General features: G+C 60.6%; 3 protein-coding genes across 3 annotated transcripts; 2 read left to right on the forward strand and 1 right to left on the reverse strand.

Moving 5' to 3' along the window:
- Positions 1–202: 202 nt before the first annotated feature.
- Positions 203–4657, reverse strand: TCHP (trichoplein keratin filament binding). Its single transcript, XM_058816866.1, is given in 11 exon segments — positions 203–640; positions 1085–1171; positions 1242–1427; positions 1592–1673; positions 1896–2068; positions 2327–2393; positions 2694–2806; positions 3014–3172; positions 3376–3444; positions 4020–4076; positions 4229–4657. Coding segments are annotated over 11 exon segments (1455 nt in total). The 3' UTR covers positions 203–607.
- A 1148-nt stretch (positions 4658–5805) lies between these two features.
- On the forward strand, positions 5806–8508 carry GLTP (glycolipid transfer protein). The gene is made up of 5 exons (XM_058816855.1): positions 5806–5945; positions 6619–6680; positions 6874–7007; positions 7496–7646; positions 7810–8508. Exons 1-5 carry the CDS (start codon positions 5843–5845, stop codon positions 7990–7992), a joined length of 633 nt encoding a protein of 210 aa, XP_058672838.1. The 5' UTR covers positions 5806–5842; the 3' UTR covers positions 7993–8508.
- Positions 8369–17301, forward strand: TRPV4 (transient receptor potential cation channel subfamily V member 4). The gene is made up of 18 exons (XM_058816492.1): positions 8369–8424; positions 8769–9299; positions 10763–10875; positions 11058–11487; positions 12550–12722; positions 12880–13032; positions 13142–13282; positions 13474–13772; positions 14198–14377; positions 14461–14619; positions 14727–14819; positions 14976–15049; positions 15135–15300; positions 15493–15559; positions 15767–16080; positions 16206–16333; positions 16524–16645; positions 16900–17301. Exons 1-18 carry the CDS (start codon positions 8369–8371, stop codon positions 17031–17033), a joined length of 3333 nt encoding a protein of 1110 aa, XP_058672475.1. The 3' UTR covers positions 17034–17301.
- The last annotated feature ends 221 nt before the right edge of the window (positions 17302–17522 follow it).

A 17522-nucleotide genomic window follows, 5' to 3' on the forward strand; every position in this document is an offset into this window, starting at 1 on the left:
TGCAGTTGTGGATGGTAACAGCAAGGAATGAACTGCAATAATCAACTCAATCTCCTCTCCTGTTGCTGCTGTAGTTTGCTCATGTAACAAAACCAAATCCTTGTTCAGGTTTCAATTATTCATTATTTATGAAACAAGTGAAAAACAATGGTTAAGTCTCCAGCACCTTCTGGAGAGGAAGTGGACAAGCACTGCTGCCCCAGCACACATGATCTGACTGATTAGCAATGTACATTATTAATTAACCCCTCACAGTCCAGTGGGAAGCCAGGCACAGCCTGATTCTCCAGGGTGGGAGTCTGGCACAGCCCCACAGCTCCTCTTCCTTGGGGAGACAGATTCTTTGGTGGCTCAGGTGAATTTGCTGTGTTGCTTCAGCCTCTCATGTACTGAAATACATGAGCACAACTCCAGAATGCCAAGTGAAGCAGTTCACTTCTTCACTTTTCTTCTCTTCATTTTGGCCACAACTAAATGTTTTCAGAAATCTACTGAGTCAAGTCTTGATCTCACTGTAGGCTATTCCAGAAGCACCATTATTTCAGGAGTTCCTTGAGTCCTCAGAGTTTTCTTTCTGTAGTCTGGAGCTGCATCTCATGCTCATTCCTCAGGTCCAAGCTGCTCTTGGGTAACTGTAGAACTAATGGGGTCAAAACAAAGATCAGCACAAGTTCATGGGCTCTGGAATTAATCCACAAAAACTCTTGAACATGCACAGGAGCTGATGGGTTGGGCAGGGGCTTTAGGTAGGGTTACTCAAATTTGATTTTAGAGCCAGCAAAGCAGGACAGTCAACAAAAACACTGAGCAGGGGATTTGCACTGTACCAACTGCACTAATGCAGCCAATAAATCCCTTTCAGCACTGAGCAACATTTGAGGCATTAGCAACACATCTGCCTCAAAAATTCTTTAAGAGAGAGGGACTAATATATCAATATCAGCAAAAAAAGGAAAGAGAGAAGTGTGGAGCTCTGTGAGGGGAAGTGCCCTGGCACTGTGATGTCTAAAGTGCAGATCAGAGACACTGATGGTGTCACTCCACGCTGGGCTCGTGTGTTGGAGTGACCCAGGTGTGACCTTACCCTGCTGTGCCAGCCCTGCTTGGCCTCCAGGTGCTGCTGGGCTGATCCCTCCTGCTGCTCCTCCAGTCCCAACCTGTGCTCTGTGCCCTGTGCAGGGGAAATTGGGTGAGGTGGGGCAGCCTCAGCAGCCAGGTGTGCACTGGGGAGCTCAGCCTACCTGTGCCTGCAGCTCCCTCCTGTGGCCTCTCTGCTGCTCCTGCTCCTGCTCCTTCTCCCGACGAGTCCCTTCCTTGGCCTCCTCGAGTTCTTTGATCAGCTGCTCTCGATATTTAATGGATTCTTCTTGGGCCCTCCTGTTTAGCTCCATCTTCTCTTGGATCTGGCGCTGCCTGCCTGCAAGGACCTGAGCAAAGGGAGGGGATGGTCACACAGCTCCCAGGAAACACACCAGACAAGCAAAACAATTCCACCCCAGCATGGAAGGTTCTAACTCTCCAGGGGGTGGTGGGTTACAAGTGGAACGATGGTTCCATTGAACCAAGGAACATCATCAATACAGGTCATCACCTCACGCATCAGGCGATCTCTGGCCACCTTCTCCCTTTCCCATTCTTCTTCCCTCTTCTCCCATATCTTTTTTGCTTCTTCCCTAAAGGAGAGAGGAGGAATTATCTCTGAGGTTAGCCCCCCTGTATACCCCACAGGCACAGACAAGCTATCCTGTGCTTTAGAGGAGCACTTGGGTTTCTCTTCAGGTTTGTTCCCTGCCTGTTGGTGTGTCCATACCACCTGTGCCTCTCAGAGACCCCCTGACCTGGAACATCCACACACATGGAGTCTTCAGGTGAGGTTCAGAGCTGGACAGACTCACCTGAAGATAGTCTCAAGCTCTGCTTCCCTCTCCTTTTCCAGCTGGAGTTGTTCCTCAATGACCTTCTTCATCCAGGCCACGTCTGCCACCACCCGTCCCTGCCGCGGGCTCTGCCAGCTCTGATCCTCCTCCTCTTTCTCCAGGAGGGCTGATAAGATTTGCCTGTCTGTCTCCTGGAGAAAAAATCATGGGATTAATTATCCAACAGCCTCCCAGCCTGTGTGCAGGGCTCCTCTAGGCATTACTGCTGAGTGTCAAGGGTGTGCTCAGCACGATGCTCAATCTGCTGCTTCCCCGTGAGCTTTGTGCTCCAGCCCTGTGCACAAGCTGGAAGGGGCCCCCTGATCTGTAGGAATCAGAGGCAGACACAAACCACACACAAAAAGTTTTTTCACCACACAGCATCTAGAAAGTACAAATGAATCTCTTACCAGTTCCTCCTGTACCTGCTGCGCTCGTCTCCTTAGCTGGACGTCACACTGATGCTTCAGAAAGCGACTGAAGGAGGAAAAAAAGCAAAATTTAAAAAAAGAACAGTATCACACTGACTGTAAAGCACCACATCATTGTACAGCAGCAGCTGGGGAGGTACATCTGTGACAATGAGGAACCTGCTACCAGAAACAAAAAGCAGTAACAGCACCAGTGCCTCTGCTCCTTGGCTGCTGTGGGCAAGTCCACCAAAACTCAGATATTTACATCCTACCACTGCTACCTGGAATATCTCCTGGTGCCCCAAGTACTGCTGTGGGCACAGGAACAGACTCCATCCAGAACAAGCTCCGCTTGATGTCCTACCCAAGCTCACTCTTCCTCCGCTGCTCTTCCATTTGTTTCCTTTCTTCTTCCAAATTCTCCAGCTCCCACTGCTGCTTTAATAAATTCTCTTGTTCCTTTTTCAGCTTTGTTGCCTAAAAAGGTAAACACAAGCACCAAGAGAGAGTACAACACCCCAGAGAGCATGCTTGACCAGAGTTTGTACCCTGCTCTGCTCCTCTGCAGGCAGGGAAAACCCTCCCTGCAGTGCAAACATGCAGAGAAGAGGTCAGGTCAGCCTTGTTGTATTTCCAAGTGAAGCAACAAATTCCTTTCTCCAATGAGGAGAAAGTCAAGATTACCTTTGTCTCCTGCAGTTTCAGTTCTTCTATCTGCTGAAGCAAGGTTTTCTCCAGCTGAGGCTTCTCTTCCTCTTGTCTCATTCTTTCCAGTGCTTCCCCTCGTGCCGTTTCGTACTCGTTTTCATAACGTTTTTTCTCTTCAAGTTTGGTCACCTCTTCCTTTCCCAAATATAAGAAAACAGCATTTCGGGTTAGCCTGACACAAAGAAACAACTTCTGGCTCAGAAAATCCACAGAGCAGACTCCTGCAAGATGTTAGTGCCCTTCCTGGCAGCAGCTCCCGTGGCACAAGTGTCACCCTCCACCCACACACACATTTCAGAGTCCTCCCAGTGACCAGAACACCAGGGCTGCCCCCATACCTTGTTTTGTTGTGTTGGCTGATCACCCCAAGCCTTCCCCACGTGCTTCTTGTGCAGCTCAGACTCTGCCTGGAGACACAACAGATGTAGCAGGGCCATCAGTGCCAGAGGTTCTGTCCCCCGGGACCTTCCAGACTCTCTGGAGCAGCACCTGAAATGCCAGGAGGATCTGCCTCTGCAGAGATGGACTGATCTGAGTGTCCAAGGTGCCCACCAGGCCCTGAGGGTCATTGTCACATGGGAAACACCACAGTGACAGTGACACGGGACTGTAATGTTGGAGCAGCACTTGGATGGAATAAAGAATGAGGAAGCACCACAGCATGGCAGGTACAACTGAGATATTAAGATTTATATTTTTTGTAATATTTATATTTTATGTGCCTGAGATATTGACATTGTGAGCTCTGAAAATTTGCTCAGAGTCTGAACAGATTTCTGACTTTTAAAAATACAGCTTTGAGAGAACTTTTTAAAACTATTTAAATTTAAACTCTTTCACTTCTCTGCCTTTTGTTTATCAGAACTTGGGGCAGTTGCTGTGATGCAAGATGAGTGACCACAGCAGAGATATGACGATTTTCAAGTTAAAAACCAATTTGATAAATACAAGGCAGCAGGGACTCAAGAGAAAGCAACATCACCTCTCGGAGCTCCGCGTTGTTTTTATTCCAGCGCTCCTGCAGCGGCGGCTTAGCAAACTGGGAACACAGAGCTGGGTCAGGTCAGGATACGGGAGTGCTCAGCATCCCAAACCCCGCCGAGGCTCACAGAGGTTCAGGGCTGGCAACTCCAGCAAGCGCCGCTGGTACAGCTGAAGCACAGGACGAGCAGGGCTGGGCCGCTCCCTCACCTTCCTCCCGCACTCTCCGGGCCCGTCCCGCAGCTCCTGGCTCCGCATCCCGCCCCGCTGCCGCCGCTCCCGCAGCTCCGCCGCCAGCGCCTCCCGCTCCTCGCCCAGCAGCCGCCGCAGCCGCTCCCGCCGCCGCTCCAGCCGCGCCGCCGCCTCCTCCGCGTCCCGCCGCGCCGCCTCTGCGCTGCCGCACACACCGGCGGTGAGCGGGATCCCCGCACCGCTCCGCGACCCGCCGCACCGACCGCGGCCCTACCTGGGCGGGGGGACGCGGGGCTCGCTCCACCGAGCCTGCAGGGAGCAGGCAGCGGCGGCGCGGGCGAAGGCGCGGCTGGTGCTCTCCCACTGCTGCCGGCTGCGCTCCTGCAGCTCCCGCCGCTCGGCCGCCCAGCGCTCCGGGCCGCGGCCCCGCCGCAGCCACAGCGACATCGCAACGCGCCCGCCCGCGACGGCTCCCGCCGAGGGACACGGCGAGACGGGCTCCGCGAGTACGGAGGGAGGCGGGGACCGACGGAGGGAGGCGGGGAGAGAGGGATGGACGGGAGATGGAGCGGCGGCGGGGAATCGGTTGGCTCCGACCCGGCCCGGTTCCACCGCGTCCCGAGCGCTCGCAGGATGTGCGGGTGCAGCCCTGTGCCGGCTCGGAGCGCGCAGCACCGCGGGGTTTGTGGCGCTGTGAATATCTCAGGGGTTAAAGGTTTCTGTTTCTGCCCGCCTTGGCAGGGCACCGGCGCGGCGCGCCTGCAGCGAACCCAAGCGGACCGGCCCCTGAGTGAGCCGGCACAGCCCGGGCACCGCCGGAGGGGCTGCGGGCATCCCGAAGTGAGCGCTGGATATCCCAGGACAAGCTCCGAGCACCCTGAGTGGGCTCAGGGCACCGCAAGCACCGTGGAACTGGTCCTGGCACCCCAGGAAAGGCTTCAAGCGTCCCGGGAGGGGCTCCGGGCAGCACGGGAGTCTGACAGCGGGGAAGGAGGCGGCACCAGCCGGCAGCCCCCGCCGGTGACCCGCAGCTCCCCGCACCCGCCTTGTATCCGCCCCCGCCCTGCCAGGCAGCGATCGCTATCGCCCCACGACCAGTTTTTCCAGAATAACCGGTAAAAACACCGCATGTGGGGCCCTGCCACCGGCAAGTCCGCTCCCCACGCAGCGGACGGGCTGAGCCTCTCCCTCCGCTCCCACCTCTTCTTCACCTCTCCGTGTCCCCGCTCGGTGTCGTTTTCCCACCCAACCCCTCACTGAGGTGTGTCATCACTCCCGCGCGTTGAGGTTTGTTTTCCATCTGTTCCCTATAAAATATTTATCTCCCGTGAATAATTAACGCCAGCCCGCCTGGCGCTAGGAACGCGGCCGGGGCAGCGCACGGTGCCGGGCACGGCCAGGCCCCGAGTCTGAGGGGGCGAGGGGGCGTGGTCTCCTCGTTAGACTCAAAGTCCCGCCCCCCGCCACTCTGACCAATGGCTGCGCATCGGCCGTACGGGAGATGAGCAGCCATTGGTCGGAGCGGCGGGGGGCGGAGCGTGGCGTGGGCGCGCTGCCGGGTCGGCCCCCGCTGCCTCAGAGCCCCCTCAGCCGGGGAGCGGTGAGGGGGAAAGTGGGGGAGCTGCGCCGGTCATGGCGCTGCTGCTGGAACACGAGTTCAAGCCGCTGCCGGCTGACAAGCAGATCGAGACTTTGCCCTTCCTGGAGGCCGTGGCGCACCTGCCGCCGTTCTTCGGTGAGACCGGGGTGGCCGGGGCTGGGAGATACGGGCTGGGACCAGGCCTGCTGCGGGCTCAGCCGCTCCGAGTGCCCCCTCCCCGGTTCTGGGTGGTGACCCCCCCTACCTGATCCAGGGCTCACGCCCGGCTCGGCTGCTCTGCCAGGACCGGGGTTGCATCACGATCCTGTCAAACCCGCCGAGCAGCCCCGTTGGGAAGCGTCCTGCCGTCCCCTGGAGCGCCCCATGCAGAGGCATCGCCCGGGGCAGGAGCGGCCATCCCACCCATGGATCCCACCCCGTGTCGGGACACGGGTGGGTGTCGGCGTGGCCGCCCTCGTGGCACAGCGTGCCCGCTGCCCTCCACAATGTCAGCTATTGTGTGGCGGCTCGGTGGCAGCCCCGGAAGGGCAGGACATAGGGCTGCGGACGGGCAGTGTCCGGTGCCGGTCAGGCTGTTCCAGGATGTTCTGCCAGGGCTGTGTCCCGCAGCCATGGGGATTGGAGGTCACTGATGGGGTCGCAGTGGGTGGCAGGGCTGTCCCAAGGGCCAACAGCCGTGTATGAAGCTCAGAGATCCCTTTCTAGTCTCAGTGGCCGGGCTGTGCTTAAAGTGAAACTTGTTATGGGAAGTGTGTGGTGTCCCCTGTGTCACCCATGTCTAGTTGTCCTCCCTCCCTTGTCTGCACAGATTGCCTGGGTACTCCCATCGTCTACTCGCCGGTCAAAGCAGACCTGACTGGAAATATCAAGGTAGGAAGGGACTCAAGTGGGCTCAGAGAGGAGAATCCCTAGGGGAAGATGCTGTGGGACTGGAGATGTTTCAAAGGGCTTTTCTTCCTGTGGGGACTTTGGGCTCAGCAGTGGCTCACCCCGTCACAGTTTATCCCAGAGCTCCTGCTCAAAGTCCCTGCTCATGGGTGCCAATCCCCTTTTCTGCCCTCAGAAAATCCGGGCGGTTTATGACTCCAACCCTGCCAAGTTCAAAACTCTGCAGAACATCCTGGAGGTGGAGAAGGAGCTGCACGGCTCGGCCTGGCCCAAGATAGGTGCAACACTGGCGCTGATGTGGTTGAAAAGGTGATTCACGGCGTCGGGAGCTGCTCTGGTTCTGTCCCGGCATGTGGGAAGCTGGAGAGCTCCAAATGGAGCCTGTGTGGGCTGGGCTGGGCCCTGTGGGCTGGGGCTGGGCAGCTGGAAATGGGGTGCTGTATTTGGGGAGCACAGCTGTTGGGAACCCTCTCCGCAAATCTCCCCACAGGGGAATTCAACCTCAGAGCTTGAGCCCACAAATTGGACAGGTCCAGACCTGGAGGGTCCATGGGGCTGCACCTGCCCAGCTCAGCCCTCAGCCCTGGCCTCACCTGGGGGTTCCATCCTGCCCTGGGGCTCCATCCAGCCCTTCTCTCTCTCTCTCTTCCCTGGATGGACACACAGGGACAAGCACCAGCTTTGTGAGAGGGATGCGCTGCTGGACTGCGGGTTTTTGGGACGCTTGGAAACACCAGGCTGGAAGCTGGGAAGCAGCACCCACTTCCCTGAGCCCAACACCTCTGCTTTTCTCCCAGGGGTCTGAAATTCATTCTGGTGTTGCTGCAGAGCATCTCTGACGGCGAGAGGGATGAGGAGCATCCCAACCTCATCCGAGTGAACGCCTTGAAGGCTTACGAGATCGCGCTGAAGAAATACCACGGCTGGATGCTGCAGAAGCTCTTCACGGTGAGCATCCCCTCCCTCTCCAAGCACCCAGCCACCATCCCTAAGGCTGTTTCCATGCACTGACAAGTGTCTGGAGAGCCCACAACATTGGCACATAGGAACAACCCCACCCATGGTCTCTGCTGGGTTTGTGGGAGTCAAACACCCTCTCCCTGTTTTATAGGGCTCAGTCTATGCTCTTCCCTACAAATCCGATTTGCTGAAGGCCTTGGAGAAGGGTAAAGAAGTCAAGGAAGAGGAAAGCATAGAAAAAATCCACCAGTTTCTCGCCAGGGTCACTCCAATCCTGGATGCAATTTATGAGATGTACACAAAGATGAACGCTGAGCTGAGCTACAAAGCCTAAAGCTGGCACAGGATTGGCACAGATTAAATAACGTGTGATGGGTGTTCCCTATGTCTTCATCACTGAGGCAGCTGGGGCGGCTCCCAGCTCTCCGGTGACTTCGATTCCTCTCTGGATCTGCAGTGGATAATGTCTTTTCTAACCAAAAAATTAACAGTAATTAACTTTCTATTAAGAATATGGCAATAAAACAATTGTGGGTGTCGCCCTTGGATTTCCCAAGAGGAAGAACAAGTGTTTCTAGTCCCAACCCCTGGATTCCTGTCTCCAGTGGGGCAGGGAATGAAGTGTCCTGCTGATGAATGAAGTGGCACTCGGGCTGTGCCTGGAACCCACCGACGGGCACCTCGTGTTGATTGGCACTGGATTGTCCGGAATGATGCCCGTGGAGGAGGAACTGATGACTTTCCTGGGTGATCCCAACTCCTCCAAGTGCTGGCCTGGGATCAAGCCCCAGTGCTGGGATTCAGAAACCAGGGACTGTCCCCAGGAGCAGCAATTAATAAAAACTGACAGCACCCGTGGCCTGGGAGCCTCATTTGGGGCTGAAAGAGTGTTTGGGGAGGTTGTTTTAGGGAAGGTGTTTTGCAGCAGGGCTGTTTTGGGTAGGGAAATTCGGGTTTTTTTTTCCTAGGGGAGCTGTTTTGGAGCCGTTCCTGGGAGGCTGTTTTGAAGCTGTGTCCTAGGAGAGCTGTTTATGGGAGGGGTTTTGGAGCTGTTCTTCGGGAGGCCTATGCCAGAGACGCTTTTCCTGGGGGGGCTGATTTTTTTTGAAGGGTATTTTGGGAGGGCTGTTCCTTGTGGGCTGTTTGTGGCCGGTGCTCCCGGGGGCGGGCGGGGGCCGAGCCCGAGGGCGGGTCCCGGTGGCGCCTCCGCCGCTGGAGCCGGGGCCGGGGCGGGGAGGAGCCGCTCTGGGGAGCGGCCCCGGGCGACTCGGCGGCGCCGGAGCCTACGGGACTTTCCACGGGACCTTTGGCGGTACGGAACCGGGGCAGCGGGCAAGAGGGGCACCACCGGGAGTGCGACGGGCCGGGACACGGGCAACCGGGGCTGGATGGAGCCGCCGGTGCGGGGACGCGGAAAATGGGGCGGGATGGGGAGCACGCGGGGAGCGGGGCAGGATGGAGACCAGGTCGAGGGCTGAGCTGGGCAGGGCAAGGTGGACCCTCATGGATGCCCCGGCAGTGTCCGGACAGCCTGGGGACTCATGATCCGAGATTGAGGTGCCGGGTGGGTTTTGAGGAGGGGGCTCCCACCGGCACCGAGCCCCCCATGCTGCCCACACTCAGCTCCCGGCTGTTGCCGAGGTGAGCACAGCAGTGAGGATGATTTTGGGAAGCAGCTGCATCACTCAGGATGAGGATTTCCGACTAGAACTCGCTGTGGTTTCAGTGATTCACTCCCACCCTTAATCACCCTTTAATGCCGTGGGACACCCTCCCTGCCGCCCACCCGTGGATGTCCCCGCACATCCCGGTGTTGGTGACATCCCCGTGGTGGGCAGGAGTGGGCACTGACTGGGGACACTGGTCCAGCTGGGAGGTTGGGATGCTGGGAAGAGGTGGGAACACAGGTGGGGTTTATGTTTGGATGCAAGAGCTGTGCCTTGACTCGGTTATTCCATGAGGTGAGGAAGTTTGAAAAATCCAAACCCAAATAACCCAGGGGCCAAATCAAACCCCTGTGACAGCACCTTTCCTGGCAGCACCGGGGCTGACGGCACCAGCCTTGAGTCCCTCATTCCCCACACAAGCTTCAGTCCTGGCCGGTGACAGCAGGTGTGGGACAGCCCGTGCCGCATCCAGGTTTTCCTTAAAGCTGCATTTTCCCGGGTCCCAGCACAGTTTGGACAGGTCAGGTGCTCCGTCCCCATTCCCAGCCCGCAGGGAATTGCTTGGCAATTCCCTTGTCCAAGGTCAAGCCGGCCATGCGAGGGCTCCTGTTTGCATGGGGTCGGGATGTGGGACCTGCGGGCTTTGGCGGGTGCTTGTGGAATTTCTTGCAGAGATGGGGATGGCAGAGAAGTCAGCAAAGAGCAGAATCTGTCAGCTCTGTGTCCCCCAGGGCTGCACTGTCCTTTCTGGGTGTCCCCAAGTGTGGCAGGGAGAAGGGGGTCGCTGCCTGAGCCCCCTCCCTGTCACTGCAGGGTTTGGGGCCGTTTTCTCCCTCATCCCCCGTGCCCACCGTGTGGCTGCCAGCACCCTGTGCCTCATTCGAGCCCTTTCCCCGGCCGGGCTGCCCTCCTGACGAGGCCCAGCCTGCCCCTGTGGTTGTCGCACAGAGCTTCAGCCCAGCACTAAATGACACGTTTCCCGCTGCTTTTTCCGTCCCGGGAGGGCTGAGCTCCCCGCGGGCAGGAGCCGTGCTGAGCCCTGACGCTGCTCAGGGTTTCTCCGGAGGGTTTTGGTGGGAAGCGGGGCTGGGGGAGTGCCTGGGGTCAGTCACCTGTCCGTGCCGCGGACGTGGCGGGCAGGACGCGGTGACACGGTACAGCGCTCTGCTGGCACGTCTCTCCTTCATCCCCACGTCCCTCTGGGTAACCTAAACCCGTAATTTCTTGTCCCAGCCGCTGTTCCTGCCCCCCCGTGCCGCTCCCATCCCCTCCCGGTGCCCAGATCCGCGTCCCACCGAGCCCCCCTGGCTTGGGGAGCATCAGGAGCAGCCCTGGCCCCGCTCCCAGCCCTGCAGCTGTGGCAGCTCCTGCTGCCTCTGGGCGCTTCCTTGGATGTGGGGAGTATCCCAAGGAATGTTTTCTTTCCTTGGGCGGCAGATCGCAGCGCACAGGGTCTGCTCTGTGCCCTGTCCTGGGCTGCACCCCGGCTGACCGCAGCGGGGCCGGGCTCGCCCTCGCCCAGCGCCGCAGCCCGAGGGGCCCCCGCAGACGTGAGGGGTCCCCGCAGAGAGTGGGTGGGTGCCGAGCAGAGCCGGGACAAGGCAGGACCGGCCGGGAGATTCTGAGCTACAGCGGGTCCCAACCTCTGCCAGGGTGGGTGTGGGAGCTGTCCCGCCGCGGGGAAAGGATGGGGAGGGTATTTTGGGGGTGACACGGAGTTTTCCTCTGCCAGGTCTCCTGCTGTCGTGGAAGGAGCCGGGGGTGACAGCCAGCCAGGCGGGTCAGCCGTGCCCGTCCCTCCGGGCAGGGACCATGGCAGACAGCGATGCCGCGGAGGGCGCGGGGGAGGACGGCTCCCTGCAGAACGAATCCTTCCCGCTCTCCTCTCTGGCCAACCTGTTCGACAGCGAGGACACCCCGAGCCCCGCCGAGGCAGCCCGGGGTGCCCCCGGCGCCGGGGATGGAAAGCAAAACCTCCGCATGAAATTCCACGGGGCCTTTCGGAAGGGCGCCCCGAAGCCCATGGAGCTGCTGGAGGCCACCATCTACGAGTCCCCCGTGGTCCCCGCGCCCAAGAAAGCCCCCATGGACTCCCTGTTCGACTACGGCACGTACCGCCACCACCCCAGCGAGAACAAGCGCTGGCGCAGGAGGGTCGCGGAGTGAGTACGCGACAGCCCGGTGGGGATGGGGATGTTCTGTTGGGGACACCCCGGTGGGCTTGGAGACGTTCAGCTGGGGACACCTCGGTGGGGTTGGGGACGTTCTGTTGGGGACACCCCGGTGGGTTTGGGGACGTTCTGTTGGGGGCACCCCCGTGGGGATGGGGACGTTGACCGCCCGGTGGGGATGGGGATGTTCTGTTGGGGACATCTCGGTGGGGATGGACACGTTCTGTTTGGGACATGGGGGGACCTCCGAGCGGCACTTTGGGGTGTTTTGGGCAGAGGTGCCGCGCACAGGGAGCAGCTCCCAGCGGGTCCCAGTGGCTGTGCCGTGCCGTGGAGCGGCTCCGCAGCCCCCGGTACCGGGAGAGCGCTCCCCTTCCCCCTTACGGACACCATGAAAGAAGCTCTGTGCGCCCGGCCGCTCCCCTGGCCGGTGCGGCCGTCTGGCTGCGGCATGAAAAGGCTTTTCAGGAGAGCCTCCACCCTGCCCGCGCCAGGAAACCGGAGCCGGGGGGGGGCAGCCCGCGGCCGGGCGCACAATGCCCCTCTGTGCCGGGCACCTGGGGCGGCCCGCCAGTGTCCCCACCCAGGGGTGCAGCCGCCGTAGGAGAGCGGCTGGAGGGGGCCGGGATGCCCCATGAGCCCTCAGACTGGAAATCACCGGCTGGAGCAGCCGCCAAACGTCCTGCCCCCATTCCCGGGGCGCGGAGCTGCCCCCGGTCCGTCCCCCCCGCTCCGCTGCCGACTGCTCCGACCGGTCTGGCTTCACCCGTGGTGCCGGAGCGTGACAAACCCGCGGCCCGTCCCTGCTGGGGGGCACAGCTGGGGGCCCCAAGCGCTGCAGCACCTGGGTGGGAGCTGGAAAGAGCTGGCAAGGCACTGGCAGCACTGCGCTGCTGTGGACGGGGATGCTGCCCTGGCCTCACCGGTGACCCCGGCCCGGAGATGTCCCCAAGTGCCTGTCCCCAGTGGCTGAGCACCCTCAAGCTCGTCGCACAGGTGGGGGAAGCCGAGACAGCGGCTCCTGTTTTCCCAGCGCTGGCGTTTCCCCCGCAGGAAGCAGCCGCCCGCAGCAAAGGGGCCGGCTCCCGACCCGCCCCCCGTCCTCAAGGTCTTCAACAGACCCATCCTCTTCGACATCGTGTCCCGGGGGTCTCCGGCCGGCCTGGACGGGCTGCTCTCCTTCCTGCTCACCCACAAGAAGCGCCTGACAGACGAGGAGTTCCGAGGTGAGGACCTGGCTGCTCCTTGCCCTGCTGCCAGGGCTGGGCTGTGACCCCTGGCGATCCCTGTGTTCCTGAGGGATGGGCATGCACAGCTCTGGCATTGGGAACCGGGGCCCTGAGGGGTTTGCCCTGGCCCCCTGTCAGCACCCTCCACTCGCAGAGCCCTCCACGGGAAAGACCTGCCTGCCCAAAGCCCTGCTCAACCTGAGCGGGGGCAAGAACGACACCATCCCCGTGCTGCTGGACATCGCCGAGAAGACGGGGAACATGCGGGAGTTCATCAACTCGCCCTTCAGGGACGTCTACTACCGAGGTGGGGGACACTGGGGTGGTTCAGGGACCGGAGAAGGGACCTGGGGAGGCTGGGACGCGGGGGGAAATTGCAGGGACAAGGCGGTGGCTGACAGGCGGTGCTGGCACAGGTCAGACAGCCCTGCACATCGCCATCGAGCGCCGCTGCAAGCACTACGTGGAGCTGCTGGTGGAGAAAGGAGCGGATGTCCATGCCCAGGCCCGCGGCCGCTTCTTCCAGCCCAAGGGCGAGGGCGGCTACTTCTACTTCGGTGAGCAGGGAAAGACCTGGGGGGATGCACCCCGAGGTGTCCCCGCAGAGGGGAAGGGTGACAGGAGCCGCGGTGCTGTGTCCCCGCAGCGGGGAAGGGGTGACAGGTGCTGTGTCCCCGCAGCGGGGAAGGAGTGACAGGTGCTGTGTCCCCACAGCAGGGAAGGAGTGACAGGTGCTGTGTCCCCGCAGGTGAGCTGCCGCTGTCGCTGGCCGCCTGCACCAACCAGCCGCACATTGTGCACTACCTGACGGAGAACGGGCACAAGCAGGCGGACCTGCGGCGCCAGGACTCCCGCGGCAACACCGTGCTGCACGCCTTGGTGGCCATCGCCGACAACACCCGCGAGAACACCAAGTTTGTCACCAAGATGTACGACCTGCTGCTCGTCAAGTGCGCCAAGCTCTTCCCCGACACCAACCTGGAGGCGCTGCTCAACAACGATGGCCTCTCCCCGCTCATGATGGCGGCCAAGACTGGCAAGATCGGGGTATGGTGTCCCCTCCGTATTTGGGGACATCTCCCTGCTGTCCCTGCTGAGCCCTGTCACACTCAGTGCATGCACGGCTTCTCTCTGCAGATGCTGGTGGAAACCTGGATGTGCAGCCCTATTAACCTGGCTGATTAACACCCCTTTGCGTTCTGGCCCTTTCCCAATTAACTCCAGACCCTCACACTGCCCATCTTCTCCCCTGGCCTGCCCTTGGCCTCTGGTGGGGCAGGCAGGGGAGTCACCAAAAGCTGCAGCATCCTGCAGGGCTGTGACAACAGCCCAGGAGCACCTGGGAGTACCCTGAGCCCACTGGGATGCAGGGAGGGGGTTGAGGGATGCACCCAGGATGGGGTGGGAGGAGAACAGGGTGCCCCAAGCAGGTCTGGGGGCAGCAGTCCTCCCTCCATCCCTCCCTCTGGTAGATCTTCCAGCACATCATCCGGAGGGAAATCACGGATGAGGACGCCCGGCACCTCTCCAGGAAGTTCAAGGACTGGGCCTATGGCCCTGTTTACTCCTCTCTCTATGACCTCTCCTCGCTGGACACCTGTGGGGAGGAGGTGTCCGTGCTGGAGATCCTCGTCTACAACAGCAAGATCGAGGTGTGCAGGGCTGGGGGGACTGGGAGGGGTCTGGGGGGCACTGGGTGTCCCTGTCCCCTCTGCCATCACCCATGTCCCACCAGAACCGCCATGAGATGCTGGCTGTGGAGCCCATCAACGAGCTGCTGAGGGACAAGTGGCGCAAGTTTGGGGCTGTCTCCTTCTACATCAGCGTGGTCTCCTACCTCAGCGCCATGATCATCTTCACCCTTGTCGCCTACTACCGCCCCATGGAAGGCCCCGTGAGTCCCCAGGCTGGCACAGCCCTGCCTGGCAGGGGGGTCTGGCAGAGCTCTGTGCCAGGGCATGAGGCAGCAACTCAGCTCTGTTCTCTGTCCTCTCCCCACAGCCGCCCTACCCCTACACCAGCACCGCCGACTACCTGCGCCTGGCCGGGGAGATCATCACCCTCCTCACTGGAATCCTCTTCTTCTGCACAAATGTCAGTGTGGCAAGCCAGGGGGTCCTCCCCTGGCACCTCTTTGGGGTCTCCAGGGGTGACAGCCCTGTCCCCTGAGGCATCCACCCCTGCCAAAGTGGCCCCAGACATGGGGACCCTGCCCCTCGAGACCCTCCAAGCTCTGCCTCTCTCCCACAGATTAAAGACCTGTTCATGAAGAAGTGCCCAGGTGTGAACTCCTTCTTCATAGATGGCTCCTTCCAGCTGCTCTAGTACGTGGGGAGCCCCCAGGGCCACCCTGAGCCATTGTGCCCCCCAGGCTCGTGGCTGCAGGGTGTGACCCCAACTCTCCTGCAGCTTCATCTACTCGGTGCTGGTGATTGTCACGGCGGGGCTGTACCTGGGGGGCATCGAGGCCTACCTGGCTGTCATGGTCTTTGCCCTGGTCCTGGGCTGGATGAACGCCCTGTACTTCACCCGTGGCCTCAAGCTGACAGGGACCTACAGCATCATGATCCAGAAGGTCTGGTGGGGTCTTGTCCTTCTCCAGGGGTGATGCTCTTGTGGAATTACAGCCTGAAGAGGTCCCTGCAGGCCTTGTGAAGGGTTCCTGTGGCTCTCCACTGGGCTGGGAGCAGGGCAGTTGTGCCAGTGGCACAGCTTGGTGATGATGCTGTGGTCCAGCACACCTCACCCTGCCCTCCATCACTTTCAGATCCTCTTCAAAGACTTGTTCCGCTTCCTGCTGGTCTATCTGCTCTTCATGATTGGCTATGCATCAGGTAACCAGGGCAGGGACAAGCCCTGTGGTTCAGCCTGGCTGGGCAGGGGGCTGCAGACCTCCAGCTCCATCCCGCCTGCCCACAGCCTCAGCCTTTGCCTCCTGTCATGGTGAGAAGGTCTCAGCCAGCATGGAGCCACGCTGGGGCCCATTGTGGATCCTGTCCTTGTCACAGCCCCACACGCTGTCCCTGTCCCTTCTCCCCCAGCCCTGGTGTCCCTGCTCAACCCGTGTCCCAGCAGTGAGTCTTGCAGCGAGAAGTCCAACTGCACAGTGCCCACCTACCCGTCGTGCCGGGACAGCCAGACCTTCAGCACCTTCCTGCTCGACCTCTTCAAGCTCACCATCGGCATGGGCGACCTGGAGATGCTCGAGAGCGCCAAATACCCCGGCGTCTTCATCATCCTCCTCGTCACCTACATCATCCTCACCTTTGTGCTCCTGCTTAACATGCTCATCGCCCTGATGGGCGAGACCGTGGGCCAAGTCTCCAAGGAGAGCAAGCACATCTGGAAGCTGCAGGTACCACCACATCTGGGCGTGGCGGGATGGGGGCTCCAGGAGCCGCCTGTGGCTGTGGGGCTGCAGCATTGAGCTCCATGGGTGAGGGACCTCCATGCTCAGGCAGTCCCTGGTGTCCCTGGCAGTGGGCCACCACCATCCTGGACATCGAGCGCTCCTTCCCGGTGTTCCTGAGGAAAGCTTTCCGCTCGGGGGAGATGGTCACCGTGGGGAAGGGCACGGACGGGACTCCCGACCGCCGCTGGTGCTTCAGGTAAAGGTGGGCGCCCTCGGGGGCTGGGGGGGCAGCTTTGCCTGTCCCAGCAGCATTTTTGGGGGGCTGGCACCGTGCAGCACTCATTTGCTGGGTGCTTTGTAGTGGTCTGTAACTGGTGTTGCTGGTGGGTGCTGAAGGTCCTGCCCTAGCTCCCGTGCAGCCCCTGTGGCTCTGACCTTCCCTACAGGGTGGACGAGGTGAACTGGTCCCACTGGAACCAGAACCTGGGCATCATCAGCGAGGACCCGGGCAAGAGCGACACGTACCAGTACTATGGCTTCTCCCACACCGTGGGCCGGCTGCGGAGAGGTGAGCACCCTGCTGGGGGCTGGGACATCCTTCTAGATGTTCCTTGCAGCCTCTGATGAGCCCCAGGAGCAGTTCTGGGGCTGGGACATCCCTCAGGATGCTGCTGGCAGCCTCTGACGAGCCCCAGGAGCAGATCTGGGGCTGGGACATCCCTCAGGATGCTGCTGGCAGCCTCTGATGAGCCCCAGGAGCAGATCTGGGGCCCTGGCGAGCAGCCACAGGTGGTCTTTGTCCATCTCCCACCTTCTCCACAGATCGGTGGTCGACCGTGGTGCCCCGCGTGGTGGAGCTGAACAAGAGCTGCCCTCCGGAGGAGGTGGTGGTGCCCCTGGGGACCATGGGCGCAGCAGAGCGGCGGCACGGCCATGCCCCGAGCTCCCCGCTCTAGCACGGCAGCACCGGCAGCCCACGGACTCTGCCCGGGCCCTGGAGCGGCTCCGGGATCGCCGCTGGGCTGGATGGAAGGTGCTTGTCTGCTCCTCAGGGATTCCTGCAGCCTCTGTCCCCTCCGGTGTCCCGCCTGGATGGGGATGCCTGGAGCTGCCCCGGTCTCGGCTCTCACCGAGCGCCACTGCTTCACCTCGCTGTGCCGGGGCCGTGCTGTGCCGGGAGCCTCGGGACGGGATGGGGAGCACGGCCCCGCTGAGGCCGATGGTTTTGCCACAGAGTTTTGCACAAGGTTTATACGGTTATTTATTTAGGAATAAAGACTGACGCGCCACCGCCGTGTCCTCCTGGCGCTGAGTGATTCGGTGTGGGACAGTCAGGATGCCAGCAGGGTTTGGGGAGGGACAGGATGGAGGAGCTGCCTGCCCCCAAATTCTAACCAAGCCAAACCGTGCCGAGCTGTGCCGTGCCTTTGGGCATGGTCACCCAT

The sequence above is a fragment of the Ammospiza caudacuta genome, chromosome 18 (assembly GCF_027887145.1).
Source record: "Ammospiza caudacuta isolate bAmmCau1 chromosome 18, bAmmCau1.pri, whole genome shotgun sequence".
Lineage (NCBI taxonomy): Eukaryota > Metazoa > Chordata > Aves > Passeriformes > Passerellidae > Ammospiza > Ammospiza caudacuta.

Coding starts and splice junctions, on each gene's coding strand:
- TRPV4 (XM_058816492.1), top strand. CDS start 8,369: ATGATGCCCGTGGAGGAGGAACTGATGACTTTCCTGGGTGATCCCAAC. Junction 13,033..13,141: donor CAGGGACGTCTACTACCGAG/GTGGGGGACACT, acceptor GTGCTGGCACAG/GTCAGACAGCCCTGCACATC. Junction 15,560..15,766: donor CATGATTGGCTATGCATCAG/GTAACCAGGGCA, acceptor CTTCTCCCCCAG/CCCTGGTGTCCCTGCTCAAC.
- GLTP (XM_058816855.1), top strand. CDS start 5,843: ATGGCGCTGCTGCTGGAACACGAGTTCAAGCCGCTGCCGGCTGACAAG. Junction 5,946..6,618: donor GCACCTGCCGCCGTTCTTCG/GTGAGACCGGGG, acceptor TTGTCTGCACAG/ATTGCCTGGGTACTCCCATC. Junction 6,681..6,873: donor ACCTGACTGGAAATATCAAG/GTAGGAAGGGAC, acceptor TTCTGCCCTCAG/AAAATCCGGGCGGTTTATGA.